The following is a 23,478-nucleotide window of genomic DNA, read 5'->3' on the forward strand; positions in this document are numbered from 1 at the left end:
CAAATTAGACATTTAAATTAACAACCACATCACCGATAGCATCAACATATTATTTGAAAAATGGTGAAAATAAATCGAGGTCGTTTGACTATTTCAGCAAATATTGTTTTGACAGCATCCTTAATAACCAGGGTAAGTTATACATATATATTTTGTCTGCTACAATAATGTACATATCACTGGGTTGATACCTCTGATAGTGGGGTATAAGTCCCCGAGAATATCACCATCCCAGTAGCCAGTACTTCGACAATACGGATACTGTGTTATGGACATTATCATCAATCGAGGAATATATCTTCCAAATGGAAAGGTCAGGTTATAATTTTATTCTTTGTGATTTACTCAGCAATTGAAATTTTTAAAATACGTTTTGGAGTGTCAAATATTTTGGCCTCGAGCATCACTAAAGAGTCGTTTATTGTCGAAATGCGCATCTGGTAGTTTCGAACAAATTCAATTAATATTATAACTTTAATCGTTTAAAAAAATGCGTTTGCAGATAGAAATACCAAAAACAGAAAAATTAAAATTAGAGTTATGTTACATTACAGCTCTGCTTTTTTAGATACTATAATTTACTCTGGTGTTTACTATGCTAACAATCTGGACCGGCTTTTTAACGTAATTCACAATGAAACACAGGTATATATGACTCCCTATCTGGTCACATTATTCTTACTCCGAGCCATCCAATCTTTGAACTTACTTTTAAATATCACGTAATAACTAGATAAGCAGCAATAAAAAAAACCTTCCGCACTGAAAGCGAGCAAGCTACTTTGAGACCATCGATTTGGTTGTAGTGTTTTTGAAATAATATATAGTTTGAAGTGTGAAAACAGATCAGTGAGAATAGTTCTTGTTTGATTCGTGTTAGTGCCACTGAATGCACGCATGGTAGTGCCACTAATATATTTTTATAATTTTTACTATGTCTTTCTCATTGGATTCTATGTTAAACTCCTGTTCACTGAGGACAGTCATATTGGATGTCAGATAACTAGCAAAAACTAGGCATACTTTTGGTGGAGAAGCTATTTGTAAGGATTTTCAACATGATTCTACATAAAACTATGTTCAACAGATGTGTCAATCTTTGTTTTCAGATAGGTACGATATATAAAAGAATAAGTATGGGAACACCCTATGAGCATTTGTACATGATTTGGTTTTAAGTAATGGTTTGGTGAGAAAGGGGCAAAGAATTTGTTTGTACTCATTAATTTTTTTCTCGTATAGTTTTGTTTTGTTCCACTGCGGTGGTCATATCGCTTTGATTGGCAACAAAAAGCGCAAATAAATATAGGACCAGCAAAGTATAATTAGTGCAAGATATTGTTTACATGTATAAAACAGTTTCTCAGAAGATACCATGTGTATGTATTTCACATGTTCTATGGCAATTTTGAATTTGTATTGGCAACATCAACTCAAAATTTACATAATACAAACTCTGGACCAGTTCTATATGACAAGATTCCTCAGATCTTTGTAAAAAAAAATAGAATATACTACATACGACATTAATGTTTCTTTAGTAATGCTGAACACTAAAACCAAATACGAAACCTAAAACAAATATTGAAGAGCTGAACAATTCCAATAATAAGCTGTACCAAGATTAGATGATTCGCCCATATTGTGCATATTGCAATTGGTGCATAGAACGGGATGTTATGAAGTTTTTTTATTAAGAAAAAATGAAAAGGCTCTATAGAAAAACACGCATGATGATAACCATAGGAGTACACATATTGCTTCAAATATGACGGGTAGAAACTTATAACTCTACACAATTTTCGAAATCAAAAGCAAGTCTAGATGGACCAATTACAACGACAGTGTTAAGATTGTAGGAAATTGATCTAAGCATACTAGATCAATTACATAACATTTAAAATAAAAATGAGAATGGAAATGGGGAATATGTTTAAGGAAACAACAAGACCAAAGAGCAGACACCAGCCGAAGGTCACCAATGGGTCTTCAACGCAGCGAGAAAAAAATGTTTTTTTCCTTATCTATGGTAAAAATCCATTAACTCTGATATGAAATATATGAAATACCGGTATTTTTTTTATTCAAAATTTATGTTATGTTTACCAATTCCAACAATTAGGTATTTTTTCCAAGAGTTCGGTATTTTTTTTTTTTTTTTTTTTTTCAGACGATACTTACCCTGTCGAAATACCCGGATCGGTTCCCACTTGCTTTAAGAAATAAGTATACGAAATTACAATGTAACATTGAAATTAATTCTGATTATCAATTTCAAGCATTTCAAAGTATAAATTAAACAAGATGTGATTGTATATTGTTGCATATAATATTTAAAAAGAACACGGATGGAAACGACCTCGTTATTTCAGAACTTGAGTAATATCTTTTGTCACTTTCTGGTTGTTAACTATGAATGTATCAAAAATAGAACACGGATGTTTGTGAACCAAATTCTAAATTTAAACCACGACAAATCGTTTGTAAAACATTAAAATTATATCTCTTTAGAGTTAAAGTCGTTATCTGAAATCAAATACAATGATGTCAGAATAATTAACTTAAATCCTGTTTGCTTGTATATATATAATATATATATTTAAATGCGTATATCAATTGATCTCAATCTCAATCCACAACCTTATCTAGTTTACATCAACTTTTATTTATTTGTTTCTATGGTTTTTTTTTTATATTTCGGACGAAAATGACGCGAAAAGGTCGGGTCTGGTATAAGTTCTGCAATGGTTAAGGCGAATAAAGTATCTGGCTTAAACATACACTCATTATAGATTCCAGGATACAAATGTTGTACGCCAGACGCTCGTTTAGTCTTCAAACGACTCATAGTAGTTATGTTAAACACAATCTAAAGAACGTAGTTGAAGAGCTTCAGAACCCATATTTCCGAAAGAATACACGAAAGTAATAAAATCACTGGAGTACCTGACTCAGTACAGGTTAAATTTATTTTACTTAATATTACTTCTATGTGTAGATTTATTTTTTTAAAAGCACCGACTCAGAAGGAATTTGAGGAACCAATAAAGTATTTACAAATAAAGTATTACAAAACGAGCAACGTTTTTGTTTTGCAATGTTTTAATTCGAACAATTGTTGTACATAATTTGGTTGATGAGGTAATTTAGTATGCTATTGAAATGAACAAGTACATAACAAGTACTGAACAATATGATTATAGACTGAACAGATCTTAGGTGAGTGCAAGCGAATTGTCTGATCACTATTGTATTTACCGCAGTGGATAAATCTCATTATTGACTGAACGACGGAAAATTATTTAACTAGAGAGTCGACAGATACCAAGGTGATCTTAGAAAGCTGAAATCATAACTTTTTTCGTAAAGTTTTGATCTCAACCGATCCTCAATATCAATTTCTAGATAAAAGTTAAGATATGAGACCAAAAAATCCATCTATTGTTTCCTTCAAGTTCAATTTGGTAGATGCGTATAATTAATTAACTTTTTTATTCTTCCTAAAAAGCATATATATGAAATTACCCTCATATGAATAAAGGAACAAGTTGGCAAGACGAAAAACACAGTTGCTTCCCATTTATTGTTTAGTCTTTTAAGATCTGTTCAGATAAAAATGACCGTTTCAGATTGATTGTAATAGGATAATGAGGAACTTATTGTGTATTGTGCAGTAGGGAATGACTAATGATAAAATAGGGAATGGTATATCGTGTGTTAGGGAAAGGTGTATGCGTTCTAATGGTGCACTATCGTGTATGATTAAAATATGTATGGTGAAATGGGGAATAGTATATAGTGAAAAAGGGGAATGGTGTGTGGTGTAATAGAGAATGATGAAGGGGGGAAAGTTTACACGACTCAAAGAAAAAAAATGAAATTTCTTTATTACAGACATTTACCTTTGGTTTTATAATGATGTTGATATTAATGAAGGTTAACAACGACCTTTTAAACGAAGACGTCATCAAAATTATCGACATTGAGATACTAGCTGGGATGTCATTAGGAACAACCGTTAAATCTGTTGTATTTTCTTTTATTGGAGTATTTGTCTTAGAACTGGTTTCTGGTATTTTTGGAATATGGGGAGCTATTGGAAGGAAAAAGCGAATACTGGCCGTTGTAAGTACAACTGGTATCCTGCTTATTACATTATCCAATGATTTACATTATGTATATCTTTACATAAAAACTATGTATGAATAAGATGAAATTAAGATCATACTTATAAAAATGTATGACATGTTTAGATTTCACAACGACCTCAAGATTTGAATTACAAAATATGAAGATTTCCAATCCATGCAAAATTAAAAAGTGATGGTTTTGTACGTTGTTTGTAAGATAAGATGTAGCAATATATACAAAAAAACTTTACAAAGGCTTCTATTTTAAACCTAGTTAACTCTATTTTTAACATTTTTACAACATATTGATAGCACAAATGCCGAATATATGGTATAAATGTTTTTGGCCGACAAAAGCTGAAGATTTTAACTGATAAATAAATCAACATTTTACATTGAATAAAATCGCTATCTCATGCAGCTATTGCCAACAAGAGCTCATAACCTATAAAAATGCTAGAAAGTGTCGATGATCATATATAATTTAAAAACGCCAAGTATTTATATTAATCAAACAAATAAGATACTATACACTTATATACTTAACATTAATTATTATTTAAGATTTAAATGAACACCTCAATTTAAAATAAATGTACCTTCTGTGGTAATTGTACATATGATTACAAAATCCTCTAAGAAATTAGGTGCAAAAATCAAATGGATAGGATTGTATATATAACAATTTGTTTATTTATTGCAGAACGTCTTAATGAGTTCCTTTATGATAGTGGTCTACTTCATAAATATAGTGAATCTTTCTATCATATACGACAAGGTAAGTTACAAATTTTAAAGAGAGGACATAAACACAGAATAAGAATGATAATTTGATAACAAAATCGGGTATTTTAGAAAATAATTTTAATTTGATTCCATTATGTTTTCCCTGGAAACACCTTTTTTGAGCTCATTTCAAATTCAGCACTTGAACGTTCGCAAAACGTACATATAGTTAAATAAACAATTAGTCGTTTTTCCGACGTTAGTTTGTAATTATTGAGATAGAAACTGCTGTTCTGTTCATTGTATTTTCAAATATAATCGATCGCAAAATGCTTGTCCAATATAAATGTAAATTAAGTTCGTTTCTTTTTGGAAATAAAATTGGTACATTTCTCTAGATCCGGTGTTCAATTATATTTACAGAGAACTGAATAGAATGGTTTATGCATTCATTTTGCTTTGAATTATAGTACAAATTAGGTCTTTTTTTATTTTACAGAAAAATCACCTCAACGACACATTATCTAATTACACATTAGCGTACCAAGCCACTACTCCTTATATCAAACACTACATATCATACACGTACTGGGAAAAAACCTTCCCAAACTTTCTAAAAAAGGTGAGATATTGTTGTTTCTATTCGGGATAGGTTTTAACAAGTTTAAGGCCTTATTTTCCCCAAAATATGAATTCACAAAATCGTATTGAATTGTACAAATAGGTAATTAAATACTAAACAATCATGTCCCAAACTTGACCTGTAACGTCTTTGAAACAATATAAAGCATGTGTTTTGATAAAACAAACAAATTTGCGGGAAAGGCTACTCCCTTTTAAAGTGTAAATAAAATCGCCATAGGTACCAGGATTGAAATTTTGTATTTGCGCTGGAAGCGCGTTTCGTCTACAAAAGACTCATCAGTGACGCTGGAATAAAAAAAAGTTGAAAAGGCCAAATAAAGTACGAAGTTGAAGAGCATTGAGGACCAAAAATTCCTAAAAGTTTTGTCAAATACAGCTAAGGTAATCTATTCCTGAGGTAGAAAAGATTTATTATTTCAAAACTAAAAGTTTTGTAAACAGTAAAGACACAGAAATAAAACTGAAAGATTTTTGATACACTATATAGTATATATAACTTTTGAAAGAGTTTTTTTGTGTGTTACATTTTTGCCAAGTTTTTCAATCTCTGTTTTCGACTCACCTTTGTTTTTCGATTCAAATGCACTGCTAAAGTAGTTAAATACATTGTCCTTTTTTGGATTATTTAGTTTACAGGTATTCATCGATTCGCATAGTTTTCCTAACCATTGCTCAATGTTTTTAGATATTACAAAGATTTAAGTAGCTATACCTTGTTCAGGTCTATCGGTTATTCGATGTTAATCTTCAAGAGTCTTAGTTTTCTGTCTAAAAACAACTATTTGATTGAAATTATCTCAAGACACTGGTTTTTATGAATTATTCATGGTTTGTTTATTTTCCTTTGTTTACTTATTGTTTGGAATAAAATATGACTCACCTATTCGACTATTTCTTATTTTCAACAATAAAATACAACACCGTCATTTACAAAGAAAATTAAACCAATTATATGACATTATTTTCATTTTGGACTTTGAATGATGAAATTACAAAATTTGAAAGTCACAAAATTATATTTTGTCAAATTCCTTCAACATTTATACACTGATTGACAATAGTTATCTTCCCTTCCAAAAAAAAAAAAACAATTTAAAAAAAAATCTTCGATAATCACTACAATTTGTTTATCAAAGTATACGTTAAAAGATTAAAAGTTAAAACTAATCAGTTTATAATAATGTCTAGCTACAATTCATCTTTCATCTAAAGTTATAATAAAATAATAAGTTTTAACATAAAACTCTTAAATATGTTGTTCATCAGCTGTGTTGCCATAATTGCTCTATTTGTGGTAAACTCTCTCAAGGTTGATGACCTCCTGAAATGGACATCTCACTTAGAACAAAGCATATAGCGCATCCCGTTATTATTGTTACACCAGCTGTCAACATGCTCCACATGAAGGCATAAGATGCCCACTTCTCAGAATACTTCATATCACCATCATTGTACGATCTTGTTGACATAACTGAAAGAAAGATAGAAAATGATCATGATTATCATTTATGCATAAATCTAGATTAAAGGATCATAACATTTTCTTTTTAATTTTAATTTTTCAATAAGAGAACAATAGTTGCTTATAGTAAAATACCTGTCTCAATTAAATCCAATATTTCAAAATTGACATAGAATGGTTTTGCATACATATACAATACTACAATTGACCATTGTTGAAGGCTGTAGAGACTAATTACATTCTGGTTCTTTGTTCACACTACGATAAATGTACAATATACTTTGTAGTTGTCTCATTCAACTTTAGGTAATCATAGCACATTTCCTTATTTTTATGTTACAGTGTTGTTTTAAATGTTGAAACTCAAAAAAAATAATTTAGAAATAGACTTGTTTCAAAATAGATTCATGCGGGATCAGTGTGTATTTTTAGGTACTGAGTATACATTGTAAATGGAACTTCATTTGTTGTTTTTTTATTCTTAGCCTTCGGCAATTTTTCACAATTCTCAATTTTTGGCAATTTTTTTCATATCTTTAAATTCATAATGACTCCATTATTATATTGTTTATATTTTTGGTCCATTAATCTGTATGAAAGTATGGAAACACATTCAAGCATTTATTTGAGCATTAAATAAAATGTTTAAACCTTTATACATAAAATTTCATGCTACACAGTGCAGTACATGTGTTATTCAGTTATTATAAAAGTGAAGGTTAATGTTAGTCTATGGAAAGGTATATACTATCAAATGTAGTGTGAGTCTTTAATTGGTCTATTGATAGTTTATTTTTAATGTAAATTTTCTCACTTGTATCATAGCAGTCATATAAATCAAATTTGTGACAGAGATTTACAAGATTTTGAGTTTAATATAAAAATGTAGCAAACCCCAACAATTGCAGCATTGGCAAACCCCAGCGTGGTCCCTGAATTGGAAGCTAACCAGTTTCTATGTCAATCAAACAAAACATCGATGACTTTAAAGGCCATTGACATCTGAAAGAAAAGATGATATAAATGTGGCTGCTGGTTCTAGTACATGCACATGTATGTACAATGAATATTGAGATAAAGAGATGTCAACTTGTTTGCATAATAAAATATATTGACCATAAAACGGCGTATGGAGTTTAGTACAAGTGGGTGTTCCACATATTTTTTTGCTTTCTATTTCATGTCAAAACTAAAGCTATGTTAATTTAGAAAACAATAAAGATGTATGCATGGTGTGACGATATGGGCCTCGTCTTTAAACTTTAGTTTTGGGTTGGGTCTAGCTCATGAACAAAAACACGTCTTACGTTAACGACATTTAATAACAGAGAGAAAGCAAACAAAAAGGCGTTTCCCGACATCACTTGTACAATTCCGTATAAACATATAAATGTAACTGAATTACACATATATGATATATATACATATCTAAATATATAACAATGGTTCATCAAGTTCATAGATAAAGTCGTTGGTACAAATGTAGTAGACATTAGAAATCAATAGATCAATAATAAAATTACAGGTTTTTGTGTTTTTGTAAATAAATATTTCTAAGTCAAAGTAAAGCTGTGTCAAAACATAGGTTAAGGTGGCACATTCCCTGCAGACATTATCAGTTCTCATAATGAAAGGGATCAAATTCTTTGAAGTTTATAAATTGACCGCAATATGATCACCATTTTATGTGACATTATTTTTTCCAACTTAAGTAAATATATCAAGTCCTTGTACAATCAAATTGCTTGAAATTGAAAACACAAGATTTTATATGACTAGACCGTTGGTTTTCCTGTTTAAATGGTTTTACACTAGTCATTTTGGGACCCTTTATATCTTGCTGTTCGATGTGAGCCAAGCCTTCGTGTTGAAGGCCGTACTTTGACCTATAATGGTTTACTTTTTACTAATTGTGAATTGGATGGGAGTTGTCTCATTGGTACTCATATATATCACATCTTCTTATATTTATAAAAAATAACTATTCTTCCCAACCGCTGGTTCAGTAATTAAAGTTTTGGAAAGCTAGAGATTCATGTATTTGGTTTTGATGTTATATTTGTTATATTTGTTATTCTTGTGGGATTTTGTTACCCCGATTTTGTTTTTTGTCCATGGATTTATGAGTTTGAACAGCGGTATACTACTGTTGCCTTTATTTAGGTTATTTTTTTATTGTAAAACTTATTTTCTTTTTCTTTTGCTTTGATATTGTTTCTTTTTTTTTGTAATTTGAAGTTATTAATATTTTCATCATCATATTAAACTAGGTAAAAATTTTACTGCACCAGTAAACTTCAATTTATTTTGATTTGTTTGTTTGTTCACAATTCAACTTGTCAGTTTCAATTAATGTGATAATCCTTTCGATCTGATAAATGTGAATCCTTTCAATCTGATAAATGTGTAATTTTTAAATTGTTATTTGGATGGAGAGTTGTCTCATTGGCACTCACACCACATCTTTCTATATCTATTTGATGGGGTAGTTTTAACTCATTTATAGAATCTCTTTGTTTTAAACTGTAAATAGACCCACATAATAGGATAATCCATGACTAATAACATGATTACATTAATCTTCACAATTTAGAGACATCAAATCCTACAATTTTATTGGTCGAGAGCACTTTGCTATATTCTAAAATTTTGGACACCATATTTTAATCTAAAAAAGCCAGTGGCACTTTTTGTTTTAAATATCTCAATTACAATACAATGAAAATATTTTCCTTGTAGTTATTCATGCAAAAAGTAACATGTACTTACATTTAGTACATAGAAAAAGTATGTACTAGTAAAACTTACAAGGTATATTCAAGTAATTCGGTTGGACGGGGAGTTGTAAACATGTGCCTAAATGTATGTTAACACCATCAAAACCTTTTTTTAAGCATTAAAATAATGTTGAAGCCTAATTAAATAAAATTTAATGTTATATTACTGTACATGTGTTATTATTTGAACAATAGCGTAAGATTCAGGAAAAGGTGACAGGGATCAAAATGGTGCCCCTAAAGACAATAAAAATATATGAACAACTTTAATTGGCCTTTTTAACTTTTTTGAATCGAGCGTCACAGTCTTTTGTAAACGAAAGTCACGAAACCCTTGTTTAATTCTGGTATCTTAGATGAGTTTATATACATTGTACCTGGTACTATTGTAAGCGGCTGGATCAAAAAGTGATTAAATATTTACAGGAGAACAAAATAGCTTTTGGACCCAATAGCGGATTTAACACAGTAATAACAATAGCTAAGATAAAAAAGTTTGGTGGTCTTTTTCCAATGTATCTTCCATCAATGATGTTCTTATTGACAAAGACTTGATCCTTTGTCACAAGTTTTTGTTTATCGTTCATTGCCATTTTGTTCCGAAAAAAAAAAAAATATTATATATATTATCGCTGTTTTGTGCATTTTTGATCTTTTTTGTGATAATTTTCATATCGTGCTACTCGCCTGAGATGGAAAATTTTCGCTAGAAACTAAGGAGCCACGTGGCGTTGCTAATGAAATTGACATGAAATTGACAACATCGTCATAGGTAAAATAGCGATAAACAGATTATCATTGGTCATCTCAACTCGATTGCTTTTCTCGCTTTCGCCGTGACCGGCTCAAGCGAGAAAATCAATCTCGTTGAGATAACCAACGATAATCTATAAATATCCTAAATATCCAAGTGAAAGAAAGTTTTAAAACTTTGATTTTTCAAAAACTAAGGGTTTTCTTACGCCCAGGAGTAGATTACCTTAGCCGTATTTGGCACAACTTTTTGGAATTTTGGGTCTTCAATGCTCATCAACTTTGTATTTGTTTGGCTTTTTAACTGTTTTGATCTGAGCGTCACTGATGAGTCTTATGTAGACGAAACGCGCGTCTGGCGTATTAAATTATAATCCTGGTACCTTTGATAACTGTTTACACCACTGGGTCGATGCCACTGCTGGTGGACGTTTCGTCCCCGAGGGTATCACCAGCCCAGTAGTTAGCACTTCGGTGTTGACATGAATATCAATTATATGGTCATTTTTATAAATTTTCTGTTTACAAAACTTTGATTTTTCAAAAACTAAGGGTTTTCTTACGCCCAGGAGTAGATTACCTTAGCCGTATTTGGCACAACTTTTTTGAATTTTGGGTCTTCAATGCTCTTCAACTTTGTATTTGTTTGGCTTTTTAACTGTTTTGATCTGAGCGTCACTGATGAGTCTTATGTAGACGAAACGCGCGTCTGGCGTATTAAATTATAATCCTGGTACCTTTGATAACTGTTTACACCACTGGATCGATGCCACTGCTGGTGGACGTTTCGTCCCCGAGGGTATCACCAGCCCAGTAGTTAGCACTTCGGTGTTGACATGAATATCAATTATATGGTCATTTTTATAAATTTTCTGTTTACAAAACTTTGATTTTTCAAAAACTAAGGGTTTTCTTACGCCCAGGAGTAGATTACCTTAGCCGTATTTGGCATAACTTTTTGGAATTTTGGGTCTTCAATGCTCTTCAACTTTGTATTTGTTTGGCTTTTTAACTGTTTTGATCTGAGCGTCACTGATGAGTCTTATGTAGACGAAACGCGCGTCTGGCGTATTAAATTATAATCCTGGTACCTTTGATAACTGTTTACACCACTGGGTTGATGCCACTGCTGGTGGACGTTTCCTCCCCGAGGGTATCACCAGCCCAGTAGTTAGCACTTCGATGTTGACATGAATATCAATTATATGGTCATTTTTATAAATTTTCTGTTTACAAAACTTTGATTTTTCAAAAACTAAGGGTTTTCTTACGCCCAGGAGTAGATTACCTTAGCCGTATTTTGCACAACTTTTTGGAATTTTGGGTCTTCAATGCTCTTCAACTTTGTATTTGTTTGGCTTTTTAACTGTTTTGATCTGAGCGTCACTGATGAGTCTTATGTAGACGAAACGCGCGTCTGGCGTATTAAATTATAATCCTGGTACCTTTGATAACTGTTTAAATATAAGAAATACATTAACATATATATTTAGTTATATACTTATAGAAAGTAGTCGATTGTTAAGAAATGATCCCAAAGAAATCGATTCATACGTTACCAACAATAAAAAACAATATTGGGTTTGGATGATCGATTCCAGCTAAATAAACATCACGACTACACACCGATCAGTACACACCAAACGAATTTAAAAGTGAAGATATTATCTATATTCTGAGAAACGCATGACCGTATGCAATTTTTCTTCATATTTGTAGCTTGGATGCCAAAATAGTTATCCAGAAATATATCACTGTGGTAGTGTGTATGTCCAGAAATTAGACACTTACTTAGAGATATACATCGGTATATCTGTGACGTGTATAGTATGTCAGGTATTCATCAATACATTATAACACTGAGCGCTTAAAACATTAAAGCGACTTTATTGAATTATTTATGTCGGCGAGACAGTTTTAAAATAAAATATCTTTTACACCTTTTTATCCTATTTGCACATACAATGTCCCAGTAATAATTTGTAATTGTACTATGAATAGTTTTTACTGAAAATACTATAACACGTTAATGGATTTAAACAGATAAAAGTGAGGCGAAACATACCAGACTCATTAGTGGAAAACAAACTCATGACAAAAAAAACAACATTTAACGATGAAGCAGTATAAGATAAGATAAGATAAGATAAGATATTTTATTTCCAATTATGGGCCCCAAAGGGCATAAACATTACAACATCAATAAACATAACCTACAATATCAAAGACTAAGCAACACGAACATCACTAAAACAAGAGAAATAAGAAAGGAAAGAAAAAAAAAACCCAAACTTGTGGCTGTCTGATTCCAATTGATATTTTGTAATCATAGTGTTTTTTTCGTAGGGTGTGTTTGAACTTTTTCCAGGTTACTAAATATATAAATTCCGTGATTTGTTTTATTAAAATCATAACAACATCTGATATGCAAAAGGACAGAGAAACCATAAATACAGAAAAACAAATAATACTATGGCCAAGTAGAAATAACGAAAAGATAAACAACTGTCCACAAATCGTTTCAATAATTGAGCAAAACCCACCCAACAACAAAAATTGAATTGAGGAGTATTATTGATCTTCATTCGTGATAGACTTAACTGAAAACTGGTAAACAACTGTTTCCTATATTGAACAATAACCAACATACTAATAAATCATAGAAAGATTCAACAGCCGATTCACTCGACAAGTGACTTTATAATTTACAAACGGACAGACAACCGCATGCCTCATTAGTCACTGGATTGGTAAAGAAGACTAATGTGAAAAATGTCAAGAAAAATAGAAGGTGTGCAATATGTTAAAAAGGATCGTAATCGTAAGTAATAAATTATACATAAACTTACTATTTACATGTTTTCTTGAATTAGTAAATATTTACTAATTCAAGAAAACATGTAATTAGAAGGTTTATGTTAAAAGAAAGATTGCTCTAACGCTTTTTGTTCTGCCTTTTGTGTTTATATATTGTATGATTTATTACAGATAGTTACAATAGTTGCAGCTGAATATACTTTCCGTAAACTTGAATATAAAGAAAAGAAACCAAGTATTTCAGAGAATAAGTACTATCTTATGTTGAGTTTGAAGCATGGAATATTTCGAAGTCTGATCATCTTTATAAAGGAAAATTGGAATAGGTGAATATAGCATTTTATCTTACCTCCTATACATTTCTAGAAATATAACTGGTTAAAAACGACCGCGTGGAGACCGTGTATATTTCATATTGGGTAAATAGGCGTGTTTTTTTTCAATACATGGTTAGTAGTGGTGTTACATCCTTTTGTTTTGTAAAAACAACACGGTGTTAAGGAAAAAAATGAAAGGTTTCAACAGACGAAGAAATTGATGATGAACGATTGAAATCATTTCATAAAACACATTAAAAGCTAACAAGCTGTTATTATTGGCATTTGTTTTTGTATAGATCCATGGAAGTAGGTTCTTAATATTGAAGACTTGATCATTTTGATAGGCCACTAGTCTGAATACCACATGTTAAGATAGTCGGTAAGATAAATTCAATATATAGTATGCTAGGGACCCCATATGGAATTTACTGACCCCATATATATCGTATTAGGTCACTAGCACACTATGTAACTAATATTCCCCCTAAATAGTATTTTATTAGTTCATTTTCACATTAGTAGTAGTGTTTTATTTTAAAATGATTTTGAGAATACTTAGTTCTCTCGCGTTGAAGAAAATTGACATATTGGTTGTTTTGTTGATCATTTGTTTTTACATACATTTTGTATATTGCTTGAAATATTATATCAGTTTTCTAAACAAAGAAAGTTTCGGTAAATTCGATACTTGTTTCAACAGAGTATTTCTCTTAAACCGACTACCGTTGAAAAACAACGAAACAAATTTGAGAATGAAAATGGGGAATATATCAAAGAGAACAAATTGACCAAAGAGCAGAAAACAGCCGAAGGCCACCAATGGGTCTTCAACACAGCGAGAAAATCCCACACTAAGAGGCGGCTTCAGCTAAACCCCAATATTACCAATATCCTTTACAATATGAAGTATTGTCAGGAAATGTCGACAAACAGTCTAATTGAGTGGGGTCCGAGAGATCATTATGATAATTCTAACTACCTTTCGTTGCAGGTCAAAAGTTGGTGTTGCGTCGGTCTTACTTAAAATAGGCTCTCTTGTGAGTATTGGTAGTGATAGAGGTCATGAGCAATAGATTTGAAATACTTATCCACATCTTCAATGTTCGTCGAAGAATTAATATATTTGCCTAACAATTTTGGCTAGTATTTAATTAAGCATTTTACTCTTTTGTATCATTGTATTTTTTTTTTTTTTTAGAAATTTGTGTTTTCACAAAATAACATAGATTCATATTAAATCTGAACACTATGTTAACTGTTAATATAGCTATCGTCCGAATTTGATTTTACAATAGTAATTACACATAATAATTTTAATGAGGCAATTAAGGATAACACCAAATTAGACTAATTAAAAGCTGAAAAAGAAGATAACAATAAGAAACCACATTAGTGCGACATGCAATAAAATTACTTGAAATATTTTTTTAGACAGCAGGTGTTGGACTTCTTGGACTAGGATTAACACTTCTAGGAGACGAATTTATAAATAATAGCTCCCTCAAACATATATTTTACAAACTACAGTTTCACAACTACTATTTTTATGATATACTGGTTGGTCTTGCTGCAGCTTCTGTTGTACTTGGGACAGTAACATCGACAGTAGCTGTTCTTGGCTTAGTTGGTTCCTGGAAAAAATCACCAATCTTACTTGTAACGGTAAGCAATTTAGCAACAACTTGTTTAGTTAAAAAAGAAAATGATAATGGTAGGATCAATAATGTATCGTTAAAGAATCCTATATATACCAGTTTATTCATTGCACCTTCTTTTAAGAAAAACAGTCAGTTAGTGTTTAGATTCAAATACAAAGGAGCTAAAGATAAACAATCAATCGATTAAAGAAATACGACATCAGTTTCAAATGAAAAAAAGACATTCAACTGTCCACATATAAATACAGATAAGATTGTTTTGTTTTTTGTTTTTTGTGTTGGTGGGTTGCTTTTGTATACAGTAAAATAATTCAATACAAAAATATTGAGGTGTAATATGATTGTCAATTAGACAACTGCCAAGGGACGAAGATGTAAAACAATTTTTATATTAACACTTTCTATTTCAGAGTACTGCCCTCTCTCTGGTTTTGCATGTACCAAGAATCATTGCAGTTACATTTTGGATATTTTTCATTGCAAAGGTATGCACAATAGTTATCAAAGGTACCAGGATTATAATTTAGTACGCCAGACGCGCGTTTCGTCTACATAGACTCATCAGTGACGCTCATATCAAAATATTTATATAATATTGCAAATTTAAATCATTTGTTTTGCGGCAGCCTAAACGTTATTGGTTTTAATTTTAAACTTTTGATCTAAAATCACAAGTAATTGAAATTGCTGTAGTTCAAATATAAGAGAAACAAAAGATATTAAAAGGACAATCAATCTCATAAGTCGAAAATACACTGACTACGCCATGGCAAAAACGAATTCTTATTATTTCATTGTTAGAACTGGAATGAAACCTCTCAGCTTGAACTTAAAATTAGTCACTGAGATTATTGAACGTAGATGAAAAATCAACTAAAGGCGTACACATTTCTTTCCTTCATATTTTCTCAATGTTTAAATCCTAAATTTTACCTTGAGATGAAGGACAGTGATAAGAGTTGAGATTCGTGAAATTTCTTCGCATTTACAACAACCTATTTATAAAGAACGGTTTGCGACCGGTATGATTATCTTCTTTTGTGAATTCATCCTGTGAATGTCACAAAATTAATAACATTTTCATTTATCAGTAGAATTAAATAGTTTTGATTGAAAAAAAGGGATCTAATAATATTATTTATCTTGGTGTAATCAGGGGTGTACAGAATTTTACACCGTTGTTGAAAATTCATACACCCTGAGGCGCAGCCGGATGGGTGCATGAATTTTCAACAACGGTGTAAAATTCCGTACACCCCTGATTACACCAAGATAACGAATTTATTTATATAAACAATTCCTTTACTCATTTTTAAACCAATATGTAAAATTGAAAAATGCTAATGAAAATTTCAGTGTAAAATGTTTCAACCTACATGTTGCTGCATATTGTCAAATCCTTTTTTTCTTTGTTTTTGGGAAATTAAGAAAAATTAAGTTTTTTTGAATGTTTAGGATTTTTTTTTTTTTTTTTTTTTAAATTTTTATCTTCAAATTTATTTATATATTTTTTTATATTTTTTTATAATTTTTAATTATTTTTTTTAACATTTGATTTTTTTTTAAAATTTTGGTAAAAAAAAAATAAAATTAGGTAAAATTTTATTTATCCCGGGGTGAACAAGGGTGGGGTGTTATTTACACCGGGGTAATTAACCAATCAGATTGCAGTATTTTTGCTGCATAAGAAATAATACTTCTTATCCAAGACCAAGATTGATTTCTACCCTGACATATTTCATAACCAGTTTTTTGTTGTCGTATTGTTGTCTTTTGATATCTTTGGTTGAAGTCTCATTGACGCATATATTTACAATGTGAAATATACTGTACTTTCTATTAGCCTATAACTTTGTTTATTGATATAGATATACTGATTATCAATCGGTGTCTTTTTTTTACATAAGGAAATGTCTGGAAAATGACAGTTGTTTTCCATTTGTTTGATGTGTTTGAGGTTTTGATTTTCCCATTTAATAAGAGACTTTTCGTTTTGAATTTTTCCTCGGAGTTCGGTATTTTTGATATTTTACTTTTTTTTAGATTAGTATTGTTGCAATGTTTTTGTATGCTGCTCCTTTTATTTTGTCAACAACGATCATCACTATGTGATCTTAATGAAAGTAAGAAGCGAAATTAGTAAACAATTTTTTGAAATGTAAATACGAGGCAGTAGTTTACAATCGTAAATCGTTTTTTTTATTTGAACATTTCACACAAGAAAAAAGGTTGAGGTAATCACACGAACTAAAAATGAATTAAAATGCATTTACACTTACAGCAAAACGTCTATTAAATGGGGTTGACTATTATTTTAGGTCCGTTTTGGTTATATAGCTCATCAACTGTTTAGTTTATGTTTACATTATATTCTTTACTTTCGAATTTTCGGCTTTGAGCGTTCCTTGGAAAGCTGAATCCAGAAAAGCTTTCGGACGAATGTCATTTATTATGTTTTATAGAATGTGGTTAGGTAGAAAAGTATATCTTTAAAATTGAAAATATCTTCCTTTACAGATCAATGGTGGCATGAAATTTCAGATGTCTTTACAACAATTAGGTTATTTTATTCCTGGCTTCAGAAATGAAATAACTACGAAGTGGAATGATATGATTATGACAGTAAGACATCCGTAGACATAGAGATAGAAAAAAAAATGTCCGACATAACTATGTTTAAAAGTACATATTTTTAAAATTTTGAAAGAATTAATAAGAAATTGTAAGAAATTTAAAAAGACATACTGCTATATTCTTAAAGATAGGAAAGTTACAAAGAGAGAAATAAAAATAATGAAAAATAAAGAAAAAAAAATGACGAAAAGACAAGTTTAAAAAACAATCGAAAGGAAATTATTGATTAAGGTTCAAGTCTCGTACACTACCAACATATTGACAGTAGATACTAAGTGGGCAATGCTAAAAAAAGTTAATAATAAAAAAAAAGCTATCACCATAAGAAATTCCAATTTTGAATATTAATAAGTCGTCTTCTAATGTTTTCAGCTGCAGTGTTGTGGCGTCAATCATAGCAATGAAACACATACCACGCAAGGAATAATATTTTGTTGTAAAAATGCTCATCCCAGAATACTCGACTCTGCTGAATATAATACAATATCCTACACATCATTTGATTATTTTGGTGGATGTGGTGGATACAAAACAGAGGTAAGTCTTAAAAGTAAATCAGAGGCCGTGTTAATGAAAGTATCCTAGGAAATGTCCTAAGATATGTCTTAGGACATTATTTAGGATGGTCTTAGGACGTGTCTGAGTTATGTCTTAGGATGTAAAAAAAAAGCTATCTTAGGACAGTCCTAAGTACGATGGTCCTAGGACCATCCAAAAACATTTATCTAATTAAAAAAAAATATGCAGAGAATTCAATGACATATATTTTATTGTATTTCAGTATATATGTAAAGGGAGAGAGGATTACGCTTTTAGAGAAAACAATTAACGCAAAATAAAAGTTTTAACGTAATACTAAAAAATACTATATATGACAACATGACTGTATGATAACAAAATATAAATGAATTTCATACGACAACAAAACTAATAGTCACAAAGCTCTGTAAAATGCGATATTTGTGCTGCAATTTTAGTATATAAACTAGTTTTGTCCTTAGGTCCACTTGATTTCATTACATGTATTGAATCAGGATTAGTTAAAAAAATAATTCCATTTTTTACCACATTTAAGTTATTATTGCACCGTTTGGTTAGGTGCCAAAAATGTTGCTAATGATGATAGTATTTTTCAAGCTTCTAAAAGTACAGCACAAACTATTTTAAATAAGCTTAATAATATGACATCGTCAAACATACTTTTTGGAGAGATACTATTAATGTCCATATCATATAAATTTGTATATAGAAAAGCAAGTTTAGTTATTACAGAACTTCACCAAATAACTTCACAATATCTCAATGTATTCAAATATGTGCATCAAGTTAGTTCTAGAACACGCACACAAAGATCTTGAAATATGCTTTGTTAATATCTTGAATTAATTTATGGATCAAATTTGTCTTCAAACTGAAAATAAGGTTAACACAATTGAATCTTTAACAAATATTGAAAAATATTTTGTTTAATTGGTTTAATTCTATTAACATTTTTAATAGTTTGATACTGTATCTTTTTTTTTTATTAATGAGTTTATGCCATATTTGTTGTTTTATTTCGTTTAAGGACATCGTAACTATTTGGACTATCCTAAGACACCTATGTACATATCCTAACTTTAGGACCAAACTTAGGACATATGTTATTTTTAGCAGATTTTCGTTAACCTGACTTAGGACTCAGACGTGTCCTAAGACCATCCTAAGACAAGTCCTAGTCCTAAGACAGTTTCGTTGACACGGCCCCATGAATCTTATTTTATCAGGTATCCTTGATAATATATTTTACAACCACTGGGTTGATGCCACTGCTGGTGGAGGTTTGCTCCACCAGCCCATTATTCATCATTTCATAATCTCCCCCAACTGGGTTGTGAGAAAAACGAAGGACATCGACACTTTATAAGCTAAGGGCCAAAGTCACTATTGGTTATACTATACAACTTGTCTATGTCTGGGAGAGACATGTTTTTGAGCTTTTAGATCTTAAGACAGTTTCGTTGACACGGCCCCATGAATCTTACTTTATCAGGTATCTTTGATAATATATTTTACAACCACTGGGTTGATGCCACTGCTGGTGGAGGTTTGCTCCACCAGCCCATTATTCATCATTTCATAATCTCCCCCAACTGGGTTGTGAGAAAAACGAAGGACATCGACACTTTATAAGCTAAGGGCCAAAGTCACTATTGGTTATACTATACAACTTGTCTATGTCTGGGAGAGACATGTTTTTGAGCTTTTAGATCTTAAGATTTCATAATAGTTGTCTGATATGTAAAGTAACCGACTCTATCATATTCGGCGTATCATAAATCTGGATTCGCATGACTTGTGATGCCTGACTCGCAGTAATTTCTCAATCTGCGGGTCTCACTCACTCTATCTATTTTATTTTATTTACATTTTTTGAAATACTTTTACGTGAATTAAATAACGGTAACGGAAACATGGTCTATTGACTATAAATATTAGCGGTTCTTTTATTTTTGGTAATTTTTCTTTAAATTCGTGGAACACTTCAACTGAAAAAAGTTTTATGTTGTCATGAAAAACAAACAACTATATATATTTATATATAATTTAAAGAAAAAAAAAACATTTTCAAAAGGTAAACCACGAAATCCGTCCTCTTCTTAAGATCAAATTAAATTTTGGGAGAAATCAAGCTTTACATTGAGAAAATTGCTTAACGTTCGTATTTGTTAATTTACCAAACCTTGTTTTCAATTGCATTTATAATATTTTCTTTAAAAGACTCTTATTTCTGGTCTCAAATTGACCAATCGAAAAATGTTGCTGATTGGTCTTCGTTTGCGTACTAAGTACTTGTTTTTGTAAATCGCATGTGTCAAATAAATTAAACCATTATCTCTTTCAGACATGTGCAGGTGTTATCTTGGACAAGACTGAGATGTTTGTTGGTTGGTTTCTAGCGATTGTGTTGCTGCAAATTGTTTTAGAGGTATATAAGTATAGCTTATACAAAATAAGTATATGGTTGAATTGTAATCTCATTTTGATGATCTCAAACTCACTCGTTTTGTTAATTTATTCCCGATCGTTCCATTTATTTTTTAAATTCGACTTCTGATTGTCCAACATCATAATTTCTGATTGTATCACATTATTTTATTATGGTAACTGTTTTGAATAAACAATGCTTCGTAATATCAAGGTTAAGGACACAATCTACATTCTCATATTAAAAAATATATTATGCCATAAGTGTACTCTGAACATATATCATTTTATTGAAAAAGGTGCTGGAGGGCTGTTTTTCATCTAGTGGATAGTTAAATGCATATTCAAGACGGAAACATGTTGATGTTAGATGACCTTTCAATCTGGTTTGAACTAGACAAATACTCTGAGTTGTATACACTTAGTTTCAGTACTTTTTTACTTTTAAAAAGTTGAACAATCGGGAAGACACCAGTTGGTTATACCAAATTATATCTTTGCTGAATTATTTTTTATTCAAAGCACCTTACGGGATCGAAGAATATTTATGTCAAGTAAACCTTGCGTCGAAACAGGAATGAAAACAAATGAAAATAGAAAAATCAAAAGTAAACGACTGCAGACATTTTGAAAAAAAATAATATACAAGGTCACGTTTAACTGTGAATGCATTTATTTTCGTTGGAACCAATGTTTGCGGATTCAGAAAAGCTTGAATTTTCGTGGATATTTTATTTCGTGAATTTTTCGAAAAACGGATTTTCTTACCCCAGGAGTAGATTACCTTAGCCGTATTTGGCACAACTTTTTGGAATTTTGGGTCCTCAATGCTCTTCAACTTTGTATTTGTTTGGCTTTTTAACTATTTTGATTTGAGCGTCACTGATGAGTCTTATGTAGACGAAACGCGCGTCTGGCGTATAAAATTATAATCCTGGTACTTTTGATAACTATTTAGCAATAGTCTGGATACAAGCTTATAGAAAGTTTATAATTCGTTGATTTAGATTCTTGTTTCACTTGTTCCAACGAAATACACGAAAATTGGTACCTAAGGAATACTACCGAATCCACAGTACGAACACTATGGATACATTTAAAGTTCACTTAATACAGTTTGTTTGAGCTGTGTTGGTAGTTCTATTTCAAATAAAAGAATAAATTTAATAGGACTTCTTTGATAAATGTTTAAAAACTAAATGTTAATAGTTATCAAAAGTACCAGGATTATAATTTATACGCCAGACGCGCGTTTCGTCTACATAAGACTCATCAGTGACGCTCAGATCAAAATAGTTAAAAAGCCAAATCAATACAAAGTTGAAGAGCATTGAGGATCCAAAATTCCAAAAAGTGTGAAAATGATGTTTCATTTTTTCCTGTATTTCGTTTGTTATTTTAGTGAGAATCTATATTGAAGAACACAAGTGAACGCATTATTTGAAATCATGAATTTGTACTGATATAGCTATCACTTGATCATATTTAAAATGTTGAAACTCAAATACCTTACAAGGTAAATTTTTTATTTTTTTATTTGTCAAACAATGCTATAATATCCTTTATTCCGTTCGGAACGAATAACGAATACTTTAATATTTGTTCAAGTGGAAATAATATTATAGAATATTCCTTCCATTTGGAATTATATAATAAAGGAACTTTTATTTCATTACACAACAAATTAAATCGTCCTTCATAGAAAAACAAAAAGAAGATGTGGTGTGATTTTTTATATTTAATGAAACATTCTACGAAGAGGAATGTATGCAACCATTGTATTTTTGTTTCGCCTTAGATTATTGGTTTCGTATTTGTTAGCAAGGAATATCTCATTATAATGTTGACAGAAAGCGCTGAAAACTCAACAGGAGCAACATTGAATGCTAAGTCTGTAATATTCAGAAAGATGGGTAAAGAAATAAAATCATTCTGTGTTAGTAACTGGAAAAGGTAACAACAAAAACAAGTATATCGTATATTAATTATGGGAATATGGTGCAATATATAATTAAAACATGACAAATGTGGCATATATCGTATTATTTAACACATCATAGCCGAGGATGTTTGAAAAATATACCCTTATTCTTGTTTTTTAAGTATGCGTTACCAAATTTGTTTATAAATGTGGTTAATTCTTAACAGAACCGAATCACATTTTTGTTTGTAATGTCATTTTCCGTTAGAAAAAGAATTGTTTTAAATGTTTGGCATATTTTTGCCATAGGTTAAGCAAATATAAAAGTTGAACGTTGTCTTGTATACTGTTGTTTGATTTACGGACCCTGTTCGCGTTTTTTTTTGCCATGGTTTTGTCAGTTTGTTTTCGAGTTATGACTTAAAAACTAACTGACCCGGCCCCTTCCCCCCCCCCCCCCCCCCCCCCCAAAAAAAAAAGGATGAGGAATGAGATTTTTAGGAAAAGCTTATTTGGAGCTATGTGGGAAATTTATTCCAAGTGAGAAAAGAATCAAAATGATATTTTACCAATAGATCATTTGCGATGTCGTTTTAACATTTTTATAGAAATAAAGTGGTTGCATGGAAAAATTTGAAGAATTAATGCCCATAAATAAGACAGGTGGG

The 23,478-nt window shown here is 30.9% G+C and overlaps 1 protein-coding gene across 1 annotated transcript; it reads left to right on the forward strand.

Annotated features, from left to right (window-relative positions):
* LOC134699534 (uncharacterized) lies at nt 1-22,846 on the forward strand. The gene is made up of 13 exons (XM_063561129.1): nt 1-132; nt 3,895-4,125; nt 4,834-4,908; nt 5,356-5,478; nt 12,213-12,329; nt 13,482-13,636; nt 14,622-14,667; nt 15,062-15,292; nt 15,699-15,773; nt 17,806-17,910; nt 18,295-18,459; nt 20,807-20,890; nt 22,688-22,846. Exons 1-13 carry the CDS (start codon nt 61-63, stop codon nt 22,844-22,846), a joined length of 1,638 nt encoding a protein of 545 aa, XP_063417199.1. The 5' UTR covers nt 1-60.
* Nucleotides 22,847-23,478: the final 632 nt, after the last annotated feature.

This window comes from Mytilus trossulus, unplaced genomic scaffold (assembly GCF_036588685.1).
Source record: "Mytilus trossulus isolate FHL-02 unplaced genomic scaffold, PNRI_Mtr1.1.1.hap1 h1tg000070l__unscaffolded, whole genome shotgun sequence".
Taxonomy (NCBI): Eukaryota; Metazoa; Mollusca; class Bivalvia; order Mytilida; family Mytilidae; genus Mytilus; species Mytilus trossulus.